Genomic DNA, 23126 nt, shown 5'->3' on the forward strand with positions numbered 1-23126 from the left:
TATATTACAATTTATTAATATTGTGCATTAAGCTAAACGTTTGTCTTTCTGTGGCTTTAATAGTAATATATATATATATATATATATATATATATATATATATATATATATATAAGCCTATATTACAATTTATTAAAGCCACAGAAAGACAAACGTTTAGCTTAATGCACAATATTCCAGTCATTATGCACACATTAACAACAATTTATTTGGGACATATATTATGTAATTTAATGGAAAACTATATGAGTGTTGCGGCAGGATTTTGAACCACCTACTGAGTCATAGCTTGCCGCCATCGGTGTGTGTACATTCAAAACATATTTCTTAGTTGTTTATTTTTCTGTCAATTAGCTTTCTCACATTACTAGCTTTAAATATACAACATCGCTGGCTAACAAATGCATAAAAGTCACCAGCTGGACATAAACTAATGCAAAAAGATGGTAACAATCGTGACATTAAACATTTGGGTTAGACTTCCATGTGTTTTTGTCACCCCACTTTAACCGCTTGAAGTAACTACTAATGTTAGTGTCCTCTCAGTCTCGATGGCAAACATACTGCTGTTCTTTCTCTACTAATGCTACCTCTAGCTAACAAATGAATTGCTTCATAATGGTATGACAACATGTACTGTAGTGTACCGTTTCATTGACTGTTTTAAATCTGCATCTGAAGTGTACCACTCTGTGTAGCGAAGTCTCACGTGTCAAAACAAACTCCATGAGGCATCAGTGATTTGCCTTTAGAGGTCGCTCTCGTACTGTATAATGACAGCGGACACTTCTCAGCCACTCCAGTAACGGACGCAACATGGAAAAACTATCGCTATAGATTTTTGCCAAAAACAGATTTATCGTTACAATTAATCGGCAAATCCGCTCAATCGGTCGACCTCTACAAAAATGTGAATGTATCTGTTCGAAGCTTATTAATTAAAGCCCAAAGCATACTTTTGTTTTTATACGTAGAGTGTGCGAGAAACACATTTAGTCATCAGCACATGAACCTTGAAATTTTTTATGCACTAATTAGTTTTAATCCAAAAGGTGGCAAAACTGGCCCAGACCACTGTTATACAGTCGGAAATGAAACAGAGAATACAGAACAACAGAAATAAACGTTTATAAAACTGCAGTGAACCAGAGACAGTCTCAAAAACACGGTTTGAAATCGCTGGTGTTTCTTACGTCACAAACTACCTTGTAACATATCATTTCAACGTGCCGGCGGGTTTTGCATATCATCATTATTTTGCTGTGAAGCACGGGAATCTCAAAAGCAGCCATAGCAGTATATTTTTTCTGTTGACATGAAAAATTGTGTACATTTAACAACATAGCAGGTGAATTATATATATGATGTATATTATGATGTTATGATGAACTATATCCCTTTCTCCACTGACATTCTATGATGTTGAATGCATTTCTAAGGATGCTGATTTTAAGAAGACAGACTGAGACAGCTAACGAGAACATGGTTTGTGTAACAATAGCAACACATTAGTCGTTTGATAACGTAGTCAAGCAAAAGGCTATCATATTACCGTTATGTGTTTATACCGTTACCGTTACGTTTTTTTTTTTTTCACAGGAAAATAAACATTGAAATGTCATTTTGGTGATCAAAGATTAGTTTTAAGGGATATAATTAATGACTACAGGGGGACTTTAATGTTTATGTTCAACCTTGAAATGATGAATATTTATTGAAATACAAGCTTTACAATAAAATGTTTTTCACTTATGACTTAAGCTGCAAAAAGACTATTTATATTAACTAATCATACATGCATCCACAACAGCAAACTAGTGAACAACAGGAAGAACTTCAGATCTGCAGGTGTAATGTTGACCCTAGTCTGCAGGGTGTAAGAATATAAAGGGATTTTACACCTGACTGAGTGTGAGAGTCTTTTATGACCTTGTATTAGTGGATCATAAAAGACATGCTGGACTTATCCCACCTGTATCTGTATTCACACACTGTACTGTATTCAGAGTGTAAGGCCGAAACTGAAGGTGTCAGAAGCTCCAACTTCATATGGTTAACATTCTTGACAATAGAGCAGACAATGAGCCTTTTAAGAGGGGGCAATGGTCAACAAAGCATGTGATGTTGAGGCACTACACCATATTGTTGACTTACCTGAAATATCTAAGGGAGGAAGAGTGATACCGAATCAAGTTTATACAAAACTGAACACTGACTAATTGTGTTTCACTTTTAGAGCTAAGCTTTAGGACAGGTTAAGGGTGTGACTGAAGTGCAGTCAAAAACACGAGAGGCGATCTAAGACAGGGAGTGAGAGAAACTGCTAGGCGTGCACCATAGCCGCCCTGCAAAAACACAACCTCAGTCACACCCAGGGCTAACTGCACCCTTCTCCTAAAAATAACTGTGCTCTTGGACCGTGACAGTCCCTAACTGTTTCAACTCCTAAAAACAGATACACTTTACATCACCCCCTGGCTAGCAGGCTTGATTGGGCTGCCAATGGATGCCTCAACCTAAAACAGCCTCCTGAAACTATGTCAACCTGACAAAACCCAAAGGCTGAGACCTACAGAGGGTTAGATGAGTGTCAAACCACTTTGACCAAAGTTTGTCCACAGATGTTAATGATTACCAGCTGTCTGGCACGCCCAGAGCACTCTCTGTTCCTCCAATGATAACGCCTCAGTCCACTCACCTCCCTGACTCCTTCAGTAACTGCTCCTGCAGGAGACGCTGCTCCAAAGAAATGAGCTCAAGTGCAGAACACACCAACAGAAGATATTAAAGGCAAAAAGTGGTGTGCGATTACATGTCTTTTACACTTACGGGTTGCTCTACAGAGTAGATTCAAATGTGCAATACCTTAACAATGTGTCTTTGTAGAGATGGATCAATATATTGGCAAGACATTTAGGCATATTGAGATGATCACATCCAATAAGCTGGATGGTTTTTGTTTATCTTTTAATAAATTAGACTCTATTTGATTCTGATTGGCCAATCACTGCATTCTGCTGTCAACTCTTTTGCAATAATGACTGTTGTCCAAGGCATTGCTATATAACTGACAATTAATTTGGGAAACCACTATTACCATTAATTACCTTAAAAATGCATCTTAGTGATGGATAAATATATTGGCCAGGCTGATTATTGCAAGAGAGTTGGATACTTTTAGATCCATTACACACACACACACATATATATACATATATATATATATATATATATATATAAGCTAAAAGTGTCCAAATATATTAAAATAATAAGTCTAACATAAACTTGATTGTGATTGAACTATCACTGCATTCTGCTGTGAAATAGTTCATATTTCTGAATAATGACCATTGTCTGGGCCATCACATGTGTTCATTTGGTAAACCATTTTCCAAAATAACAAAATATCCTCTTTGCTGTGTGCTGGGGTGCTGAACATCCTGTTAGACTGTTATTTTGTGATGGTGACAGGCATTATCAGCTCTAAATATCAATATTACCCTTTAAAAGTTCCAGAACATACTTTCGTGCAACAACAACAAATAAACAGACAGTTTACAAATGCACACAACAAATGTGACCCCCACCTTGTCATGGGATGTTCGTGACAGTTTTCAGTAGCCTACAGACAGTCCTAGATGAGTACAAGCTGCAGTTTCTTATTGGGCAATGCATTGCCGGCAACACATTAATATTTAGCCTTTTAAGAACTGAGAGCGGATGACAAAAGCCGATAGAACAGAGAATTACCAGCAGCAACAACAATTTCTTCATCGCATGCAAATTCAAGGATGCTGTCCCTTTAAGAAATCAGCTAAGATGGTGTCTCTCCAGCAAGCGGCACTCGGCGTGCTTCCTTCCTGCGTTCACAGCTTTAAAACAGCACTGCAGATAAGACGACCCTGACGGATGTGACACACTGACTTTCTCACAAGTTGCACAAGTATTTCAAATGCACCAGCATTATCGTTAGGTGGCTTTAGGATAACGGGCTGGCTCAGAGGCGCAGGCAGAGGAGTGAAGTAATCACCCAGCAGCTCAGCTATTAAAGGCTCGTTACGGTTAACGGCGAGCAAACCGAAACCGGGTAACTGCTCATAGATGAGGAACTCCTGCAGAATGGAAATAGGACAGAGACTGCCGTCTAAAGCTACCAGCTACGTCGCAAATGAGTCTATAGCGAACGATAAACGGACTTACTTTTTTGTTCCGAGTCTCCGTGTGCATCTCGGTATCTAAGCGGCGGCGGAGGGGTGGAGTGGAGGGGGGGTCGATCGGATCGGGCGGGGTGATATTTGAATTACAGTCGATGTCAGTTTTTCCACCTCAGTATTAGAGGAGAAGGGTGCTCTCTTTGCCTCGGCGGATCACAGAAATCATATCCCCGGCGTCGAGAAATAAACCCTCTTTCCGTCGCCCCGGTCGTCTTTCAGTGTGTGTTTGTTGCCGTGTTTCAAGGTTGGGCTCGAGCTGTGAGTCTCTCCTCCGCCTCTCCCTGCTGCTGACCCCACCCTGCGTCCCCACCCCTTCGCTGTGTCAATCACAGCCGCTGTGTGTGTGTGTGTGTGTGTGTGTAGCCCGAGCAGCGGCGCTAAACGCGCCACTGCGATAATAGGACTTCAGAATCATCATCATCACACAACCTGGGTCAACTCACCTAATGACGTCAAGTTGCACCGGATGTTCGAAGCTTCTTGTGGTCTTTTTGCCAAAGATGATACCTCATGTTCATTCATTGATGTGTGGAGGTTTGGAGACACAATTGCCCCTAATGTAAGGTAAAATCAGACATTTATGGCCCCAAAATGAAATTTTATTTTATCTGATTTTGCTTACTTTAGGGACAGTTGTCCTCATTTAAAATAATTCAGTGTTTTTACTTTCTTTCTAAAATGCAGAATATTGGTAGGATTAGAACTTTAAATATAATTAGCTGTATAAAATAATAAAAGTCTATAGAGTGGTACAGGTATGACATCCCTTTGTAGGACAATTGGCAGTTAGCATCACACTGTTTCCTCACCAATAGGATTTTTCCATCGGCTTTTAAATTATCACACAAAAAAACAAAACAAAAAAAAGCTTTGTGACCAACAAAAGTTTATTATATCATACTTACACATTTTGTCCATCAAGATCATTTTCACAGATGAACAAATCTTGTGAATTTTGAAGCTTATAGATGTGGACGCGGTCACCTGAAGTGAAAAGCTATAGGCTATAAACGAACTAGCCTACACCACGGTCCCACGGTTTCAACCTCACCACCAATAAGCTTCCAACAACTCTTTCAATGAAATTGAATAAAGTTAAGGTCCAGCTAAAGTTAGTTTTGATTGATTCACTTCAGTTGCAAAGATCATTAGTTATTAACTTAATAATGTCGCTCACACTACACCATTTCAAGACATGTAACAGCTTAAAAAAAATAAAAGTGGGGTGATAATGATGTATTTTATGTCTTAGAATAAAACATGAAAGTATATTGAGCTTGTGTTCTCCACAGACCTTATTTCAGCCATTTAAACAAAAAATCCATTAAAAAAACTTTGACTTCTGGACGATGGAACTGGAAATGCTAAAATGCTACCTCGCTTCTGTGTTCTGGCGTAAAAATTTACGTCATATACCATTCTGTATCAAGATTTTTCAAACTGGGGTGCAGAGGCCCACTAGGGGTCTTTAAAATATATATTACCACTCAGCGAACTTTTCATTCTGCATCTGTTTAATTTAAAGGGTAACTCAAGGGGAAATCCTACGTAAAATCCAGGTTGCACACTTGAGCTCTAGGCAGGAACTCACGGTCTTCCAGGCGAAGTGCATGCAACCACTGGCGCCTAGTTTCCAAGTCTGCTGGAAATCTATGCAGTCCAGCAGTGCTGTTGCAACCAGCAACACTTCACCTACGTCCCATCCTAACCACTGTACTAAATAAAATCTAATGCTAAACATCTACGCTAACTTGAAGCTATCCTGTTCATTTTCAATACTTGCAATTCCAACTCCTGACTCGCTACAGTGGTTTTGATGGAACAAGATGTTTTTATACCAGGGGCTGAGCCTATGCCAAGGGTGTGGTGAGCTGGTGCCTGTTTACATCATATGGCGAAACAACTTCCAATATGAAAATTCAACTCCACCGTTCAACCTGAAGAGGGCTGCACTCAGACGTTTTTACAACATACATTGTAGAATTAAAACACTTTATACCCAATGTCAAAACATTTACTCGAATCAATGAACAGCACTAATAAAGCCCCAGTCTTACTAATCATTAACTAAAAAAAAGTTGTTTTAGGGTTTAGTTACCCGTTAAAACCGAAATATATTTCAGATAAGATCTCTTTCTATTGGCTTTAAATGAAAATATTGTTTATGTACTATTATTAAATATTATTTATTTTTAGGAAACGTCTTTTTTATACTAGTTATTCTCACAGAATTTCTTAGCAGAGGATTGAGGAGTCTAGTTTATTGGTTCTCAACTACGTTTCCCATAATCCTTTCAACCTACACTTCCTGTGATAACCGGAAGTCTCCTTACAACAGGAAACCTGAAGCGGTAAGGGACACATCTGAAAGTGACAGTTCAAAGAGTTTTTATATAAATTAATCGCAAGTTGGGGGAGGGGGATGGCGTTATTTTAATGACAAATCAATGTAATGCGCGAGCGCGAATCTCCCTGCTTTTGCACAGTAGAAAGCTCCTGGACCAATCAGAATAGACTTCCACGATAAAACTGCAACATGAAATCTTGTTGACTCAGAGTAAACAGTACCTGGAATTCTTTCGACAATCAACGATGGATCTTTATTTCTTTACAATTTAAAAATAATACGAATAGGCTATTAATGAGCTAGTCTGTCTAAATGCATAAAGCTTCCCTCTGAACGATTTATCTAAAAACAACACATTAGCCTAGGCTATATGGCTCTGACTGCAGTGCATTAAAGTTAAAGGTTAATATGTCATATGTCAAATACTTAAGCTGCATTTAAAATTATTTCAACTGGAATAATGGCAATAATACAATTATGTTTCCTATCAAATCAACATCAAATGTAGTAGTAGCCTAGATCATGTAAATGATGCACAATATGCTTATATAATAACACAGTAAATGCTCTGCTAGAATCACTGGGCATTTATTGGGAGTGTTTTTCTTTCATCCAGTATTTGTTTGCAGGTCGGATTTTATTTAGGTTTTCTTTTTTTCATTTTTTTTTTCATGAAAACCCACTTCATAGAGATGCTTGGATCATCTCTAACGTCATCTGACTCTGCTGTTAAAAATAAATCATCTGCACCCAACCGTCACATTACAATTATTCTAATTCTCAGTGTTAAAGGCAGGGTAGGTGATTTGCCCTAGAAACATTTTTTGTTATCCTGGTTGAAAGTTTCTTCACATCCAGATATTTATACACTTGTATGTATACTATGTATGTGTGTATATATATATATATATATATATATATATATATATATATATATATATATATATATATATATATATATATATATATTATATATAAATAAATTAGGTCCGAATGCAACGATACGATGTCCTACCTGCCTGTCAACGTATGTATTTTCATACACGCACCCTGCTGGCACATACACCACACCTTGCAGGTAAACGGTTATAACGTTTTTTTTTTCCAGCTTGGTGATATTTGCTTAAAATTTGCTTGGTTATGTCTTAAATTAACATAAACATTTGGGAAATAGTCACATATGTATTGTTATTGGATCCGTGCAACCGGTTTTAAAGTGACAGCAGCCTAATATTCCCGCTGTCGTCTGAGTCATTTATGTTAATCAAACAACATAAGACAAAGAGAAAATCACTCACTGCTTTTTAGTAGATATAGTATGATTAAAGGTGCCATAGAATGCATTGATACAATATTTTAAATTGTTCTCTGATATCTACATAGAAGGTATGTGGCTAATGCCCAATTTATACTTCTGCGTCTAACTTACGCCGTAGCTACGTCGTAGGCTGTGCGTAGCGCGCGTACCCTTCGGCGTACCCTGACGTGCACCTCTCCAAAAATGTAACAACGCGTCAATTCTACGCGGATGCAAGCGCTGTGATTGGTCTGCTCAAACCGCTCCCTCGGGTTTCACATGCTACCTCTGCGTGCATCAACGCGGACAACGATGCAGAAGTATAAGTTAAAACCAAAGCGTAGTCTACGGCGTAGAGGCTCCGGCATAGGTCCGACGCAGAAGTATAAATCAGCCTTTAGGCATATTTCGAATTACGGGGGGGTATTGGCGGGGTCCGACCCCCCTAAATGAGACTTGGATCCTCCCAAAAGTGATGAAAATAATAATTTGGGGGGTACTGAAAAAAATGTAATAAAATGTAATAATAATGTTAGCCTATCCAAAATTGTATGTATTTAAATGCAGCATTACCATCACATACCAACAATTCAGGAAATAATCTAATGAAATGCTATTTTCAAACCCTCACTCCCCTTTGGGCTGTACCATTTTTCTGGTACGTTCAGACTGTGTTCTTTGCTATGGTTCTATGATATCACACTAGCTGTCAAAACATTTACCTGGTGTGTCGGCGAAAAATTAAAAGTAAGTGGCTGAATCAACTTTAATCTCTGCCTATAGTTTTGACTGCCATGTATATCATCATGTGTTGTGCTTTGTGGTAAATGTTATGAGCAGCTCGTCATATAAACAGGTTTTCAGAACTGTCTTAATTTGGTTGTTCATAGTGTTTCTCTCATCTATAATGGAGTCATAGTCTAGCTAGCAGGCTAAAAGTTCACGCAGCTCCTGTGGCTCTCTGTACCAATATTGTCCGTATCTTGGTGAAACTAAGCCAAGAATGGTTGCATTAATGCAAGCAGTTGTTTATTATCTCACGGACAAGTTTGTCACATGGATACGTGCTCAAATGTGTGTGTTTGAACTACTACAGAAGCTTTCGCAGAATTTCGCATATAGATTAGTGGTTCTCGTGTGTAAGCCTATGAAATGGAGAGTTACGTCACCAGTCGAAATAGCTGTAGGCCCGAAGCTCACGGTATAATTCGAACACTGCTTAGGTAAAAATGACGGTGAAAATTCTCCAGATACGGTTTTACATCCCCATTTACAACCCTAGGATTTGTCCCGAGAATGAAATGACCTGTTATTACCTCATTTTAAAAGGGCCAGAGCTCTGCTCTGATTGGCTGTTTTACAGATTTGTAGTAGTACCCCATAGAACAGTCTGGACGATGGGGCGGGGCGACACCTGTCCAAGTTAATTGGTATATAATATAGCAATCTTACTGGTATAAGCTTCAAGCCTGAGTATGCGCATTCCTTTGTTTACAATTTTGTGAATGATTTGGCCGTTTTAAAGAAATATTAAGTGCTAACTCTAATCGTATCTTATTATCTGTTTAACATGGTAGGATATATTGGCTAATGTTTTATTGTACCTAAGACACAGAATAGATGAAGTTATTGTTTAAAAACGAACACTTGGTGACGGCACCTCAGTGTACTTTTACATTAGGCATCATACATTAGGCATCATTCACTTGGCTTCTTCATTTCCATCAGGATCGGTGGATCTGCAAAAACTCAGGATTTTATGAATGATGATAATTCACTGTATTAAATTAAGACTTTGGACAAACCCAAACACAAGCAGCTGATTTAAATTTTAAAGCACAATTATTATTTTTTTACTAGATTTGTTGTCCAATGCTTGCATTATTTGATACAAAGAGCAAATAAAATGTTTAATGGCAAACTCATGTTTCCTTGTTAACCTGATAATAAAATATGAGGGCCTATATATTGGTTCTGTAGCCTATATTATAAAGGTTCCTATTAGGCCTAAATAAGTGTCAACCTGTTAACATGACTATCTGTGAATGTAACATCAGGTTTTTGAAAATTATTTATTTATCCACCCCTGCATTGCGTGTTCATGATAAAAAATAGTTTCAAATATTAACACTCAGAGCTGCATAACTATATTTAAAAAAATCACTGCTGTAAATAATGTGCAGTGCTTAAAAAATACCCAGTGGGGAAGTGATATGGACATTTATTGCTTAAATACATTCTTGAGCACATTAATAATTTTGCCATAGATCGACATAATAGCATCTGTTTTAGTAAAAATGTATTTGTTTTTTCATTTTTCAGCACTGCAAGATTTCATTCCCATTGTATGCACAAAACCAGGGCTTATAGGTATTTGGTAGCCTATTATTGTCTTATTTGTCACCGATATATAATATTTTTGCTTTAAAATGTAAAATCAAACACACTTCGACAATGACAATCGTTACGACTTGCTCTGATGTTATGCTGACGTATGTCAAAAAACTCTTGCGACCGAAAGGCGGACGTGTCGGATTCTGCAGTCGCGCGCAGTTGCTCTCCACAACTGCCTGATCAAAAGCACGATGGGAAACGACTTGCTGACGACACAGCTTAATGCTCATTGGTTTAAAAAACCGTGACCCATTGATCTCTTTTCATGTGTTTGATTTTAAAACTCTGATATCATGTTTTATGTGTATAAATTATGTGTGAATATTGCCAAACTCTGACAGCGCAATCTCTATATGGGTTAATTATGAGATGTCATTATTATAAATTAAAAAACATGTGTCTGTATTAAAGAAAAAAGGCCCGAAATAATATTAACCTCTGTAAATCGGTCGTCATACTATTTGTCATATCTATGCTCGTTAGGCTACTTGCTTGTTAGCTAAGGTTATGTACTCGCATCTTGCATTCTCGCAATCTCGACAACACAGGGTAAATTATCGTTGTGTTGTTAGCTCACTAAGAAAGTTAAATTAAATTTATCAGAAATGGCTTCAACAGTCAAGAAGTGGATAAAATCACTAACGTTACTTACTGCTTGCGGTAGGGATTGTAATGGCGATATAGTTGGAATTGCCCCCTTCTTTATTAGGCTATCAAACGCTGAGCGAAGCCTGCTTGATATTGTCCTAGGTTAGAGAAACTGTCAGTGGTGAAATGGGCAGAGCAAACTAACAACTTTGAATTAAAATGTTGCGGTATCTTGTTGTAGATAAACATCAACCATGCCTGTTGACAGTTCTGTTCTGTGGGAAGGGTATGAAAACTGCTCACATCCCCTGCACAGCCTGGAACATAACATTTATATCCATGATCTGCCATTTTCCCTATTGTCCTTGCTTGCTTCTTCACAATACCTGCACAACTTCTGATCTGATGATTCGGCTGTGCAGGTCCATGTTAACACTGCCTGGCCTAGAACATGGGCTGGTATATGCAAATTTTGGGGGCATAAATATGAATGCAACGTCACAGTCGGTGTTATGTTGGGATTCACCCGTTTTTCAGCGGTCTTTTGCAAACAGAGATTTACATATGAAGGAGGAAACAAGGGCGTAGATTTGGTTTGAACATTGGGGGGGTTCAAGTTTGGGTATGCCTCCTGATATTGTGATCATGGTATAAATAATGGGGGGGTTGTAATGCATAGATTTAAATATTAAATCTAAACCCCCCAACCCCCCCCACAAATTACGCCCCTGGGAGGAAACAATGGTGTTTGAGGCTCACAGTATGTCAGTTCCATGTAGAATTCTTATTAATCAACTATGCCAAGGTAAATACAGTTTTCCATTCTATGGCCTCTCTATAGACCATATTTAATTTATACAGTGAAAACTATGCAGTGTGGTTTGACATACAATTGCTTTCTGTTGATAAGACTGTTTTTTTATTATTATTATAATTTATTTCACAGGAATTGTTAATGTGTTAAGCTCTATGCTGTTCCTAACTTCCTAATCACCTCTAAGATTGGGAATGGAATATGTTGCACATATTGTTTGATGAATTTCCCCCGCTAATATACCCCATTTTAGTGATTGAATATACTTTAAATATATAAAAAAGATTATTTTTTCCTAACGGGTTAATGGTATTAAATTTAATTAAAAATTAAATTTAATTAATTAAATTTAATTAAAAATTAATTTTAATCAGAATCCTCGTATGTCAAAAAGCAAATCATGACAATGCATGACTTCCCTGTCATTTTGAAAATAGGCCAAACAAATTTTGATATATTTTATTTGTGGTTCTTTTAACAATCTATGTTTGTTTATTTTTACAGCAGCATATTCCTATTCGCTTTCTCTTGAAATAAAAGACAAACTCATTCTGCCCCAATTTATGAAATCTAAGCTACAAAAAGCTAGTTTGCATAAACTAAAAAAAAGAGTAGGCTAACATTAAAATTATATTATAGCCAATATGGGGATGCATTTAAGTGCTCAACCTGGTACTCAGTATGTCTACTCTGTTTTTAAAGCAGCATAAAATATTTAAAAAAGAAAATATAGCAACAACAAATGTGATACAAAAAAGAACAAGGCCTAAACAACTTAAGGGTCATCACTAAAACATTGCTAGTGTCTCAAAAACCTTTCAGTTGTGTTTGTTTTCTTCGTTTTTATATCATATGATTAAAAAGAAAAGTTGTTTATTAATGAATGAGGGCTTCTATATAATCATACTGTCTAAATCACTCAAACCTTTACCTTTTCCGTTGGTTTTAACCACATTCCCCACAATCCTCTTCACGTAGGCTGCTCACTTCCTATTGAAACAGGAAGTTCTTGTACAATGGGAAACATGAAGCGATAAGGAGCAAATAACTTTACAAGGTGTTTTATCGTTAGTGTACTTACGGGTTTTGTGTGCTGATTACACCTGTTATCACCAGCCAACTTCTTCACATGTAAAAAAGAGTAAGAAATCTTACTTACGGTTTGCGGGTTTGGTGTCGGGTCAAATATAGTCGGCACTCTCCCTTCCTTCAATAAGAGTTTACTTGCGTAGCCTGCATTAAACTGTGACAGGTTCACAAAAGAGTCCGGACTGAAATGCGCTGAACAGATCGTTAATGTCGGACTGTAACGATAGGGAATATCAGTAAAGAGAAACTTCAGCCATTCGTTTCTGAAGTTGGGATCCTTTGGAAGGCTGTGAAGAGACGCGGGCTCGATCCTACAGCCGGGAACGGCACAACGTTTGATGGATTTACCCCACATCTAGATGCACACAAATAACACCGGGTTCTTCTTTTTTCTTTTTAGAAACAATATAAATCTCCTTGTGATTTCACCATGGGCGAATGTGGGCGATCATATGTAAATGTACTCATGGCTGTGACGTCATTAGCCTAGTGAGTGGGGTCAGTTGCATAAACATAGCCATTAGTCATTGGACAGACAGTCTTACTTTTTGATATCAAATTAGACCAATCTACGTTTTTATGTTATTGACACAAAAAAAGTCATGAACAGCCTTAAGAAATAAAAATCATGACTTAACTCGTAGCGGTTTATGCAAGCAGATCTTTTTCAACTAAAGCCATATGTTCTCTATTCAAAAGGACGTTTAGCAAACCATATGTCATTTCCTATTGTTCTAGGATTATTAGAAGTATTAATTGAAGACATTTGTGGCTGTTTTTCCCTGTTAAGGACTTTAGATCCAGGTTTAACCAAGACAATGATGTTAGCCTAATTGTGTTTATTGCAGCCAGAAACTCATATTTTCTGGCATTTTCAGTATACAAAAAAAAAAAAAAAAAAAGGTTGTGATGACAGGTTGTGGAGCAATTTTTATGTTACTGTATAAACATGTAATATTTGGTTTCTTAAATTATGAAAAAAATTTGAAAACGAGGCACTCATTAATAATGTTGTGATTTATAAATGTTTAGTTTCATTATCATCACAGTAATTTCAGCCATCACCTCCTTAAATTGTAGGGTATAAGAGTATAAACACACACACATAGTATATATATATATATATAAGCATTAATTAAAAAAAAATTGTCAGCTTAGATTCTGTAAATGGGCAGTTCAATAAAACATCATTTTTTTCCATTTTAATTAAATTGTTTATGAGTGTTGGATTTGATATGATCAATAAATATCCACATTTAATTGAAGTTGATCCCATATCACTGTTCTGCATCCTATTAGGTCTTGACACAGATGTGCGTATTTGCAGAGCAAGAATGAGATTTGCTCGACTGGTCCTTTGATTTAAACTACATTTCCCATGATCCTTTCAACCGTTTCCTTTCTGTTGAAACCGGAAGTGTGGTTCTGGTGTAAACATGAAGCGGTAAGCGAAAGGGTATTTTTATGTTTTCAAGTTAAACTTGTGTCTGAAAGTACGTGAACGTTTGCCGCATTATGATAAATATATGAAGACTTATTCCCACAGAGCCATATTAAATATGAGCTCTTGTACTGATGAATCAAGCCACATTACTTGCTGATTGCTATACATTTGTGAAGGGTTAATGATGAGGAAACACGCGTATATCTGTTGGATGGTGGTTAAGTGCATAGACATCATATAGACTGTCTCTATATGATGTCTATGGTTAAGTGTACCTCGCGTTTTCTGACAGCAAATAAATAATATAACAAACTCACAACTAAACCTACATTTACATAATATATACATATATATATATATATATATATATATATATATATATATATATATATATATATATATATATGTATATACAGGTCCGTCTCAAAAATTAGCATATTGTGATAAAGTTCATTATTTTCCATAATGTAATGTTAAAATTAAACTTTCATATGTTTTAGATTCATTGCACACCAACTGAAATATTTCAGGTCTTTTATTGTTTTAATACTGATGATTTTGGCATACAGCTCACGAAAACCCAAAATTCCTATCTCAAAAAATTAGCATATTTCATCCAACCAATAAAATAAGTGTTTTTAATACAAAAAAAGTCAACCTTCAATAATTATGTTCAGTTATGCACTCAATACTTGGTCGGGAATCCTTTTGCAGAAATGACTGCTTCAATGCGGCGTGGCATGGAGGCAATCAGCCTGTGGCACTGCTGAGGTGTTATGGAGGCCCAGAATGCTTCGATAGCGGCCTTAAGCTCATCCAGAGTGATGGGTCTTGCGTCTCTCAACTTTCTCTTCACAATATCCCACAGATTCTCTATGGCAGGCAAATTGAGCACAGTAATACCATGGTCAGTAAACTATTTACCAGTGGTTTTGGCACTGTGAGCAGGTGCCAGGTCGTGCTGAAAAATGAAATCTTCATCTCCATAAAGCTTTTCAGCAGATGGAAGCATGAAGTGCTCCAAAATCTCCTGATAGCTAGCTGCATTGACCCTGCCCTTGATAAAACACAGTGGAGCAACACCAGCAGCTGACATGGCACCCCAGACCATCACTGATTGTGGGTACTTGACACTGGACTTCAGGCATTTTGGCATTTCCTTCTCCCCAGTCTTCCTCCAGACTCTGGCACCTGGATTTCCGAATGACATGCAAAAATTGCTTTCATCCGAAAAAAGTACTTTGGACCACTGAGCAACAGTCCAGTGCTGCTTCTCTGTAGCCCAGGTCAGGCGCTTCTGCCGCTGTTTCTGGTTCAAAAGTGGCTTGACCTGGGGAATGCGGCACCTGTAGCCCATTTCCTGCACACGCCTGTGCACAGTGGCTCTGGATGTTTCTACTCCAGACTCAGTCCGCTGCTTCCGCAGGTACCCCAAGGTCTGGAATCGGTCCTTCTCCACAATCTTCCTCAGGGTCCGGTCACCTCTTCTCGTTATGCAGCGTTTTTTGCCACACTTTTTCCTTCCCACAGACTTCCCACTGAGGTGCCTTGATACAGCACTCTGGGAACAGCCTATTTGTTCAGAAATTTCTTTCTGTGTCTTACCCTCTTGCTTGAGGGTGTCAATGATGGCCTTCTGGACAGCAGTCAGGTCGGCAGTCTTACCCATGATTGTGGTTTTGAGTAATTTACCAGGCTGGGAGTTTTTAAAAGCCTCAGGAATCTTTTGCAGGTGTTTAGAGTCAATTAGTTGATTCAGATGATTAGGTTAATAGCTCGTTTAGAGACCCTTTTCATGATATGCTAATTTTTAGTATTTGACATGGTCATTTTCAGCTTTCTACCTCATGAATCAGGATTAAATGCAAAAATTTTTGTAATTGTAATAAAAAAAATATGTTATTAAATTCTACTTACACATCTTGATAGTGTTATCATGTACTATTTTAGTTTATGCTGGTTAGAATAAAAGTAATAATTATATTTGCAAAAAAAATCAGGATGCATTTGTGGTGGGGAGAGTTTAAAGTGAGTGCATTTGGTGTGAAAAACGGTTGACAGAAATGTTTTGTGATTTTCAGGGTTACACGTCATGCCTGTGATGATGTGCCCATCCCTGAAGAACAGGAGACAGAGGGCCAGAGACAACTACACAATCTGCTGCTACAGCAACTGGATACAGATGTAAACATTGAGCGGTCAGTTTATCATAACTAAACATGGCTTTATAATTGATTTTAATTTGGTCCACACACATATATAGCAGTAACTGACTTGATAGTTGGTGTCTGATTATTTAGTTGGAAGCAATTGAGCATTTCAGGGAGGACATATTTTTGTAGGCCAACCTGTAAATAAGTATCACTCTGGATTCTTACATGTTTTTTCATCATGACAATCTTCACAAATGAACAGAAATGTTATGAATTTTGAAAATACATTCGCCTGAAGTAAATAGCTAAACATTGGCTATAAATGAATTTCAGTGTCATAATTTAAACCAAAAACCCATTGACATCAGGACGTTGGAACCAGAAGTGCTAAAATGCAAACTCGTTTCTGTTCTGGTGTTTTGGCCTAAAAAAAAAGGGCTTCCGCCCTGCAGCACTCTGTTGTTTTTTTAATGTTTTTATTTTTAAATAAACTTGTAAAAAATATATATATATATTATTATTAAGAAATCATGTATTTTATAGGCAATCAAATCTATAATTGTAATATATTTCCTCATTCACATCATTGTTGTAGGTGTGTCGCTAAGAAGAAATGCTTTGCTCCAGCAGCCGTATACAAGCCTTTTGGGGAACAGGCAGCGGGTGTGAGGAGTCTGTCCCAGTTCCAGGCTTTGCAGGACGGGGATCAGGAACTGGCCGCTCTAAGAGAGTTGGGCCTTACAGAAGCTGAAATAGAGCTGTGGAGATGCAGGGACCAGCCGGAGAGCTCTTGGAAGGTCTGTTTGGAGTTTTAACATTACGTGGATTTTAAACCGAATGATTTTGAACTGTAAGGAAAGTGAGAAATGTAAAAGCTGTAGGTCACTCAGTGCAATGTCACCCAATTCACTGTTTTACAGGACAGAGGTGTTTGTGTGGCTCCAGAGGCTAGGAACATGCGCCTACAGGCCATCCGGGATAAAATGGTGGCACATGCGGAGCTGCTGGCCCGACCTCAGCGTTTCTCGAGCAGTCGGCCGCTTTCCCGGAGGGAGATGGAGATCGAAAAGGCTCTTTTCCACGGCAGTGACCGCTCCAGTTTCCTCACTGCCCTTTACCATCGAGGTTTGAGAATATAGTAGTACTAAATAACACCTGTAGGGGCTTTTTCTGTTTTAATCTTTGCTGTCTTTTCTATTCACAGAAGAAGAGTCACTGGTCAGCCAGCAGGGGGCGACATCTGCCATCACAATGGACCATTTCTATAAAGACTTTCTTGAAGGCCAGAACAAACATGTTGCTGGTACTTCAGAGTGTTTTCCTCAACCAAAAATTGCCAAAAATATCCAATGTAAATCATCAAGCTCTAAAACTGACCAATCAACTCACGTAGTCTATGATTCCAGCCCATCCAAAGACCAACACATTGCCCAGTATTCAAGCCCTGTATCGGACACTGTCCTCCAACCACAGTCTTATGAAAAAAGAGTTAAAACTATGAAAATGACAGTTAGTCAGTCCATTGGCTCACTGAGTGCAGCCTTTGCCCAAGGGCATGATGGGCCTGTTACAGTAAGCGGAAGGATAGAGGAAATTTCAGATGAAGAGATCAAGAACAATCGGGAGACAGAAAAGGATATACGGAATTTTCCCCGATTTAAGAACTACCAGAGAGGAAATCCATCCAACGTAAGTGTGGATAATAGCAACATACCTGCTTTAGAAATGTTACCAAATGTTTACGAAAGAAATAATGAATTAGTAAGGAATATTATAATATCATTTAAAAAATGGGCTGTATTATATATTATATTCAAATGTTTGGGTTGGTAAGATTCTTTTATGTTTTTAAAGGATGCATTTATTTGATCAAAAATACAGTAAAACAGTAATATTGTGAAATGTTACTACAATTTAAAATAGAAAATGTTCTATTTTAATATTAATTAAAATGTAAATTATTCCTGTGATGCAAAGCTGAGTTTTCAGCATCATTATCACTGCTGTCTTCAGTGTCACATGATCCTTCAGAAATCATTCTAACATGCTGATTTGAAGCTCAAGAAACATTTCTTATCAAAGTTGAAAACAGTTGTGCTCCTTAATTTTTTATGGAAACCGTGATAAAAAAAAAACCTCAGGATTGTTTGATGAATTGAAAGTTCAAGAACAGCATTTATTTGAAATAGAAATCTTTGTAACAATTTAAAAGTCTCCACTGCCACATTTGATCAATTTAACACATCCTTGCTGATTAAAAGTATTAATTTCTTAAAATAAAAACAAGCTTACTGACCCCAGACTTTTGTATGGTAATGTATGCAAAGCTGTTTCTATACATCAGAATACATTTGTGTGTCTCTTGTGTGTGTAGGTCCTGTGTGTGAAGAACATGAGTCCACGAGCAACCGTGGCTCAGCTGGTTTCTCTTTTTTCAAGGTTTCAGAAGGACGACAAACAGCCCATTCTGTACCGCCTGCTGACTGGCCGACTCAAGGGCCAGGCTTTCATTACGCTCCCTGGTAAGAGAAAGACTCCATTGTGCTATGTTATTTCCCATAACAGACAACCATACAGTATAGGTGCAGTATGTAATATAGACTAGAAGTCGACCGATTGATCAGTTTTGCCGATTAATAGACACTGATAACCGATTGCTGGAACCAATGGTTATCTGCAAAAATCCATAATGATTGTTTTTCAGTTTGCGTCCGTTACTGGAGCGACTGAGAGCGACCTCTAGAGGCGAAATAAAATATCACTGGCGCCTCACGGAGTTTCTTTTGACAGTGGTTCTCAAAGTGTGGGGCCCCCTGGCGGGGCGAAAGGAAACTGCATGGGGGGGGAGATCAGCAGAAAATAGAAAAAAAACAGCCGTACACTGAATCGTTCTTCTTCAGTCCGTTGACTTGTCACCGCTGGAACAAGCCCAACATAGAAGTTGCTCGCTGTAGAAAAGCACCTCTTCAGCGGACTGAAACCCAAGCTGCTATTGTGAACTCGTCACTCAAGCCGCTGTCCGTGTTCCAGTGAAAAGACGAACAAGAAGCTGAGCTCGTGACGTGAGGCGCTGTCAAAAGCGGTCATATATTTACACTTTTATATATTGGTCATCCAAAGCATCACTGTAACATTATTATAACACTGTATTATTATTCTCAATACTTACTGTTATATGAAATAATGACATTACTTAGTGGATTGCAGGTGTTTTTCATTGCACGTTTTTTTATTTTTATTTAAAAAATCTTTTCGTTTTTATTTATTAAATTTTGGGGGTGGGTGTGGTAAAAAAAAAGTTTGAGAACCACTGTGAGGCTGAGGGAGGGACATTTCAAATACGGATTTAAAACAATGAAACTGTATGTACGGTACACTACAGTACATGTTTTCATATCATTATAAAGTAATTCATTTGTTGTCTAGATGTAGCATTAGTAGAGAAAGTACAGCAGTATGTTTGCCTTCGAGGCTGAGAGGACACTAACATTAGCAGTACCTCGAGTGTCTGACCCAAATGTTTAATGTCACGAGTATACGATTTGCATTAGTTTATGTCTGGCTGGTCACTTTTATGCATTTGTAATACAGTGAAGTTGAATATTTAAAGTTTGTCATGAGAAAGCAAACTTTATCGTCATGCAGCCGACAGACACATAAACAAATCGGAAACGCGTTCGATTTCAGTTTCAGTTTCGACCAACTGTAATACATATTTTGTTATTTTGATTAGATAATCAAGTGTTCTAAAATGGAGGCAAATAAAGTATGAAAGTATACATATGTGTCTAATTTCAACGCTATGGCCTTTGTGTAGATATTTAAAGATGGCTGTTTGTAAGCTTGACTGTTTGCATTTATATGAAATTGTAACGCATTACAATAAGAGTGCTAATAAAAGTATTGTTCATTGTTAATTTCAACATTAATACGTTTTTATATTTTAAAGTTGTGTCTCTTAACATTAGTTAAAGGTGCAAAACGCAAGTCTCTGAGTTTTTGCAGAACTACGCCCCCTCTGGCGACAAGCGAAACTGCAACCAGAGTTGTGCACGCTCATGGACCACACGCACGCATGCACGAGCACGAGCTGTTCATAAAGCCCAATTTATACTTCTGCGCGCGTACCCTTCGGCGTACCCTGACGTGCACCTCTCCAGAAGTATAAATTAAAACCAATGCGTAGTCTACGGCGTAGAGGCTCCGGCGTATGTCCGACGCAGAAGTATAAATGAGCCTTAAAGGAGCATCTGCTGCACAGATCTTTGGTGTAAAGCCAAAATGTCTTCAGAGGTAATAAAGTTATAAATCTGCAAGTGATTTCAAATATATGGAAGGAAACACATATGAGTTAATTACTCTTATGTGTGAGGGGAAAACGGGGGTAGTAGAAAACTTTGTTTATGTGTTTACTGTATCCACCTATGATTGTATTGTTATGAAAACACGTTCATGAACAATATAATTGATTACTTCGCAAAAGCTCAAAATAATAATCATACCATACACGGTTGGTCAACAACGTTCACTCAAATGTCTCAAGGTAATAAACAATCAAATGTCACCATGACGTTTTCATAAAAGACAAACAGGCTAATCCGCCGCAGACTTGCGGGGTTCAGCCTGTTATTGATTTGCTAAGTAGAATATTCTAATAACAATACATCCTTTTTCTGTTATAATTTACTCAAAATTTCTGTCTAATTATCGGTCATATTTTTCAGCATGTTATATCACACTCAAGAATCTTGAACTGTTTTGCTAATCACTAAACTACATGTAGCTGATTTAGATATTTTGACAGGGACAATACACACTGACAAACATTAATGTGAAATGTGTCAATACTTTATTTAGTAAATAGTTAGTCTGCTAAACAGTATGAGTAAAGTAAAAATATTTACCCCTTTACCATTGTATTTCCCTTCCTGCAATGTTCAGAATAAAACATGTATTTTATCACAATACCAAAACATTTTACGTTTTCCTTGTTTTGATAGAATACGAGCTCCCACATACCTCATATATACTACATACAAAATGTACCACATTCACGGGAACAATTTACTATTTTTACCGAAAAATACAATATAGCCAATGCAACGGCGTTCTTCCTTGTTGGTCAATGACATGAACACCTTAGCATGTTAGCAATGGACACAAGGCTAACGTTACCGGTAGGCCATACACAAAAACATAGTTAGCATTGGATATGCTTTTTTGGATATGTTTTATGTTTCATGATGTACTATTCTTCCGAACACAATTCCTAGTTTATGAAACTGTTCACTAACAATGGTAGTAAAACCAATTCTGATTGTACATGTATCTAACTTACGCTAAAGCATTACACATTTTACGCATCGTCATTTGTTGTCATACATAGATTGGCCGTATCAAACATTAGAGACTGGGCTATATCTTACGGATCCATCTTCTACCTTTGACGCACGAGTTGTCTTCGCTGATGCGGAGAATGGCGGCGCCGGCGAATACACAAACCTGCGAGACATAGCCTGGTGAGCGTGAACGCGCATGACGTCACGCCCAGTCTCAAATTCGAGCCCGAATCCCTCTTATTTATTTTACTGTACAGGATTATAGAGGCAATTGCAGTGATCAGAGAAGGGCTCATTCAGCCCATCAGGCAATTGTTTATGCATGTATGGGTGAGAAAACGGATATTTTTAACATGAATTGTTGCGCAATGCACCTTTAATGCAACATGAACTAACATGAATGATCAAGGTATAATTAATATATTAATATTTTTTATATTTAAAAAGTTCAGTACTGTTTTCAATTTTTGTAATAAAGTTCAGCACTATGTGTTACGTTTGTTTTCATTTGGAATCCATTTTTAAAAACTATCGGTTGATTAATCGTTCATCGGCCAGTGCGGTCCAACCTAGTTATCAGTATCAGTAAAATCCACTATCGGTCGACCTCTAATATTGACAGCTAGTGGTTGAAATGAGAAGAAACAGGTTTGGAACAACTTGAGGGCGAGTAAATTATGACATAATTTTTATTTTAGGGTGAACTATCCCTTTAATGCAGAACTTCATACAACGCATCTGGGCACATAAGTATACAGTTGCTGGTACAGTATGCTATGTAACATCTGGATTAATTGCCTTCTGTGTTTCACAGATGTCAACAGTGCCCAAGCTGCTCTAGACTTGTTAAATGGCTACAAGCTGCTTGAAAAGCCTCTGATCATTGAGTTTGGCAGAGAAAGAAATAAAGAGACTGATGCACAGACTGATGGATCCTCTGTAGATCCCAACAACCCTTCTTCAATACAAAAAGATGAACAGTCCTGCAACGAGAAACTTGCCTAAATGTATTTAAGTGGCTTTTTCATTCTGTTTTTGTAAATAATACATTCTATATGCTGTTCATTTTGAAATAAGGTCACATTGTGAATCTCTCTAATAAAATAAATCCCAAAACAAACGGCTCAAAGTATAATTGTAATTCTTTTGTTGACCAGCAGATGCCACTGTTTCTCCATTACTAAAGTCACCATTAACACAAAATGAACAGTTCTCCGACAGTCACCAGCAGAAGCAGAGTGACACATGATCTAGATACTGATATCTGCTGTTGCAATGTGTAGTAGATGTTTTACTTTTGCTTCTGTAAACTATATGCAACGTTTGGCTCGCAGTCAGTGAACCCTGCAAGTACTGGACTCGCCAAAAGAATCGATTACATTTCAGTGCCATGTTTGCTATTCTATCTTTCCCACATAGTTACACATTAAAATGGAGTTAAAATCAA

At 37.7% G+C, this 23126-nt stretch overlaps 2 protein-coding genes across 8 annotated transcripts in view; one reads left to right on the forward strand and one right to left on the reverse strand.

Moving 5' to 3' along the window:
- klf8 (Kruppel like factor 8) overlaps positions 1–13234 on the reverse strand; it is a 57447-nt gene extending 44213 nt beyond the window's left edge. The window contains exons 1-2 of one of the 3 annotated variants that reach the window (XM_077197149.1): positions 12814–13220; positions 12586–12644 (exon numbers count right to left, since the gene is read on the reverse strand). In XM_077197149.1, the coding sequence (XP_077053264.1) occupies positions 12586–12609 (24 nt within the window). In that variant the 5' untranslated portion in view covers positions 12610–12644; positions 12814–13220. Of the gene's footprint in view, positions 1–4200; positions 4656–12585; positions 12645–12813 lie in introns of those variants that run through there. The other 2 variants (XM_077197131.1, XM_077197140.1) reach the window with 2 other exon arrangements.
- rbm41 (RNA binding motif protein 41) lies at positions 6549–22799 on the forward strand. Of its 5 annotated transcripts, none has more exons than XM_077197116.1 (8): positions 6549–6565; positions 14043–14187; positions 16269–16385; positions 16936–17137; positions 17261–17465; positions 17545–18029; positions 18715–18862; positions 22494–22799. In XM_077197116.1, the coding sequence occupies exons 2-8, from the start codon at positions 14180–14182 to the stop codon at positions 22682–22684; spliced, it is 1356 nt and encodes a 451-aa protein (XP_077053231.1). In that variant the 5' UTR covers positions 6549–6565; positions 14043–14179; the 3' UTR covers positions 22685–22799. The 5 variants fall into 5 exon arrangements, with proteins under 5 accessions (XP_077053231.1, XP_077053223.1, XP_077053203.1 ...); XM_077197108.1 differs by lacking the exon at positions 6549–6565 and adding an exon at positions 12635–12711; XM_077197088.1 differs by lacking the exon at positions 6549–6565 and adding an exon at positions 12640–12795.
- The last annotated feature ends 327 nt before the right edge of the window (positions 22800–23126 follow it).

The sequence above is a fragment of the Siphateles boraxobius genome, unplaced genomic scaffold (assembly GCF_051911475.1).
Source record: "Siphateles boraxobius isolate OS27281-9 unplaced genomic scaffold, OSU_SipBor_1 11, whole genome shotgun sequence".
Lineage (NCBI taxonomy): Eukaryota > Metazoa > Chordata > Actinopteri > Cypriniformes > Leuciscidae > Siphateles > Siphateles boraxobius.

Bases quoted from the DNA above. Each gene is read 5' to 3' on its own strand.
- rbm41 (XM_077197116.1), top strand. The intron at 16,386-16,935 runs GTCAGTTTATCA...TCATTGTTGTAG, and splicing joins ACAGATGTAAACATTGAGCG to GTGTGTCGCTAAGAAGAAAT. The intron at 17,466-17,544 runs GTTTGAGAATAT...TTCTATTCACAG, and splicing joins CACTGCCCTTTACCATCGAG to AAGAAGAGTCACTGGTCAGC.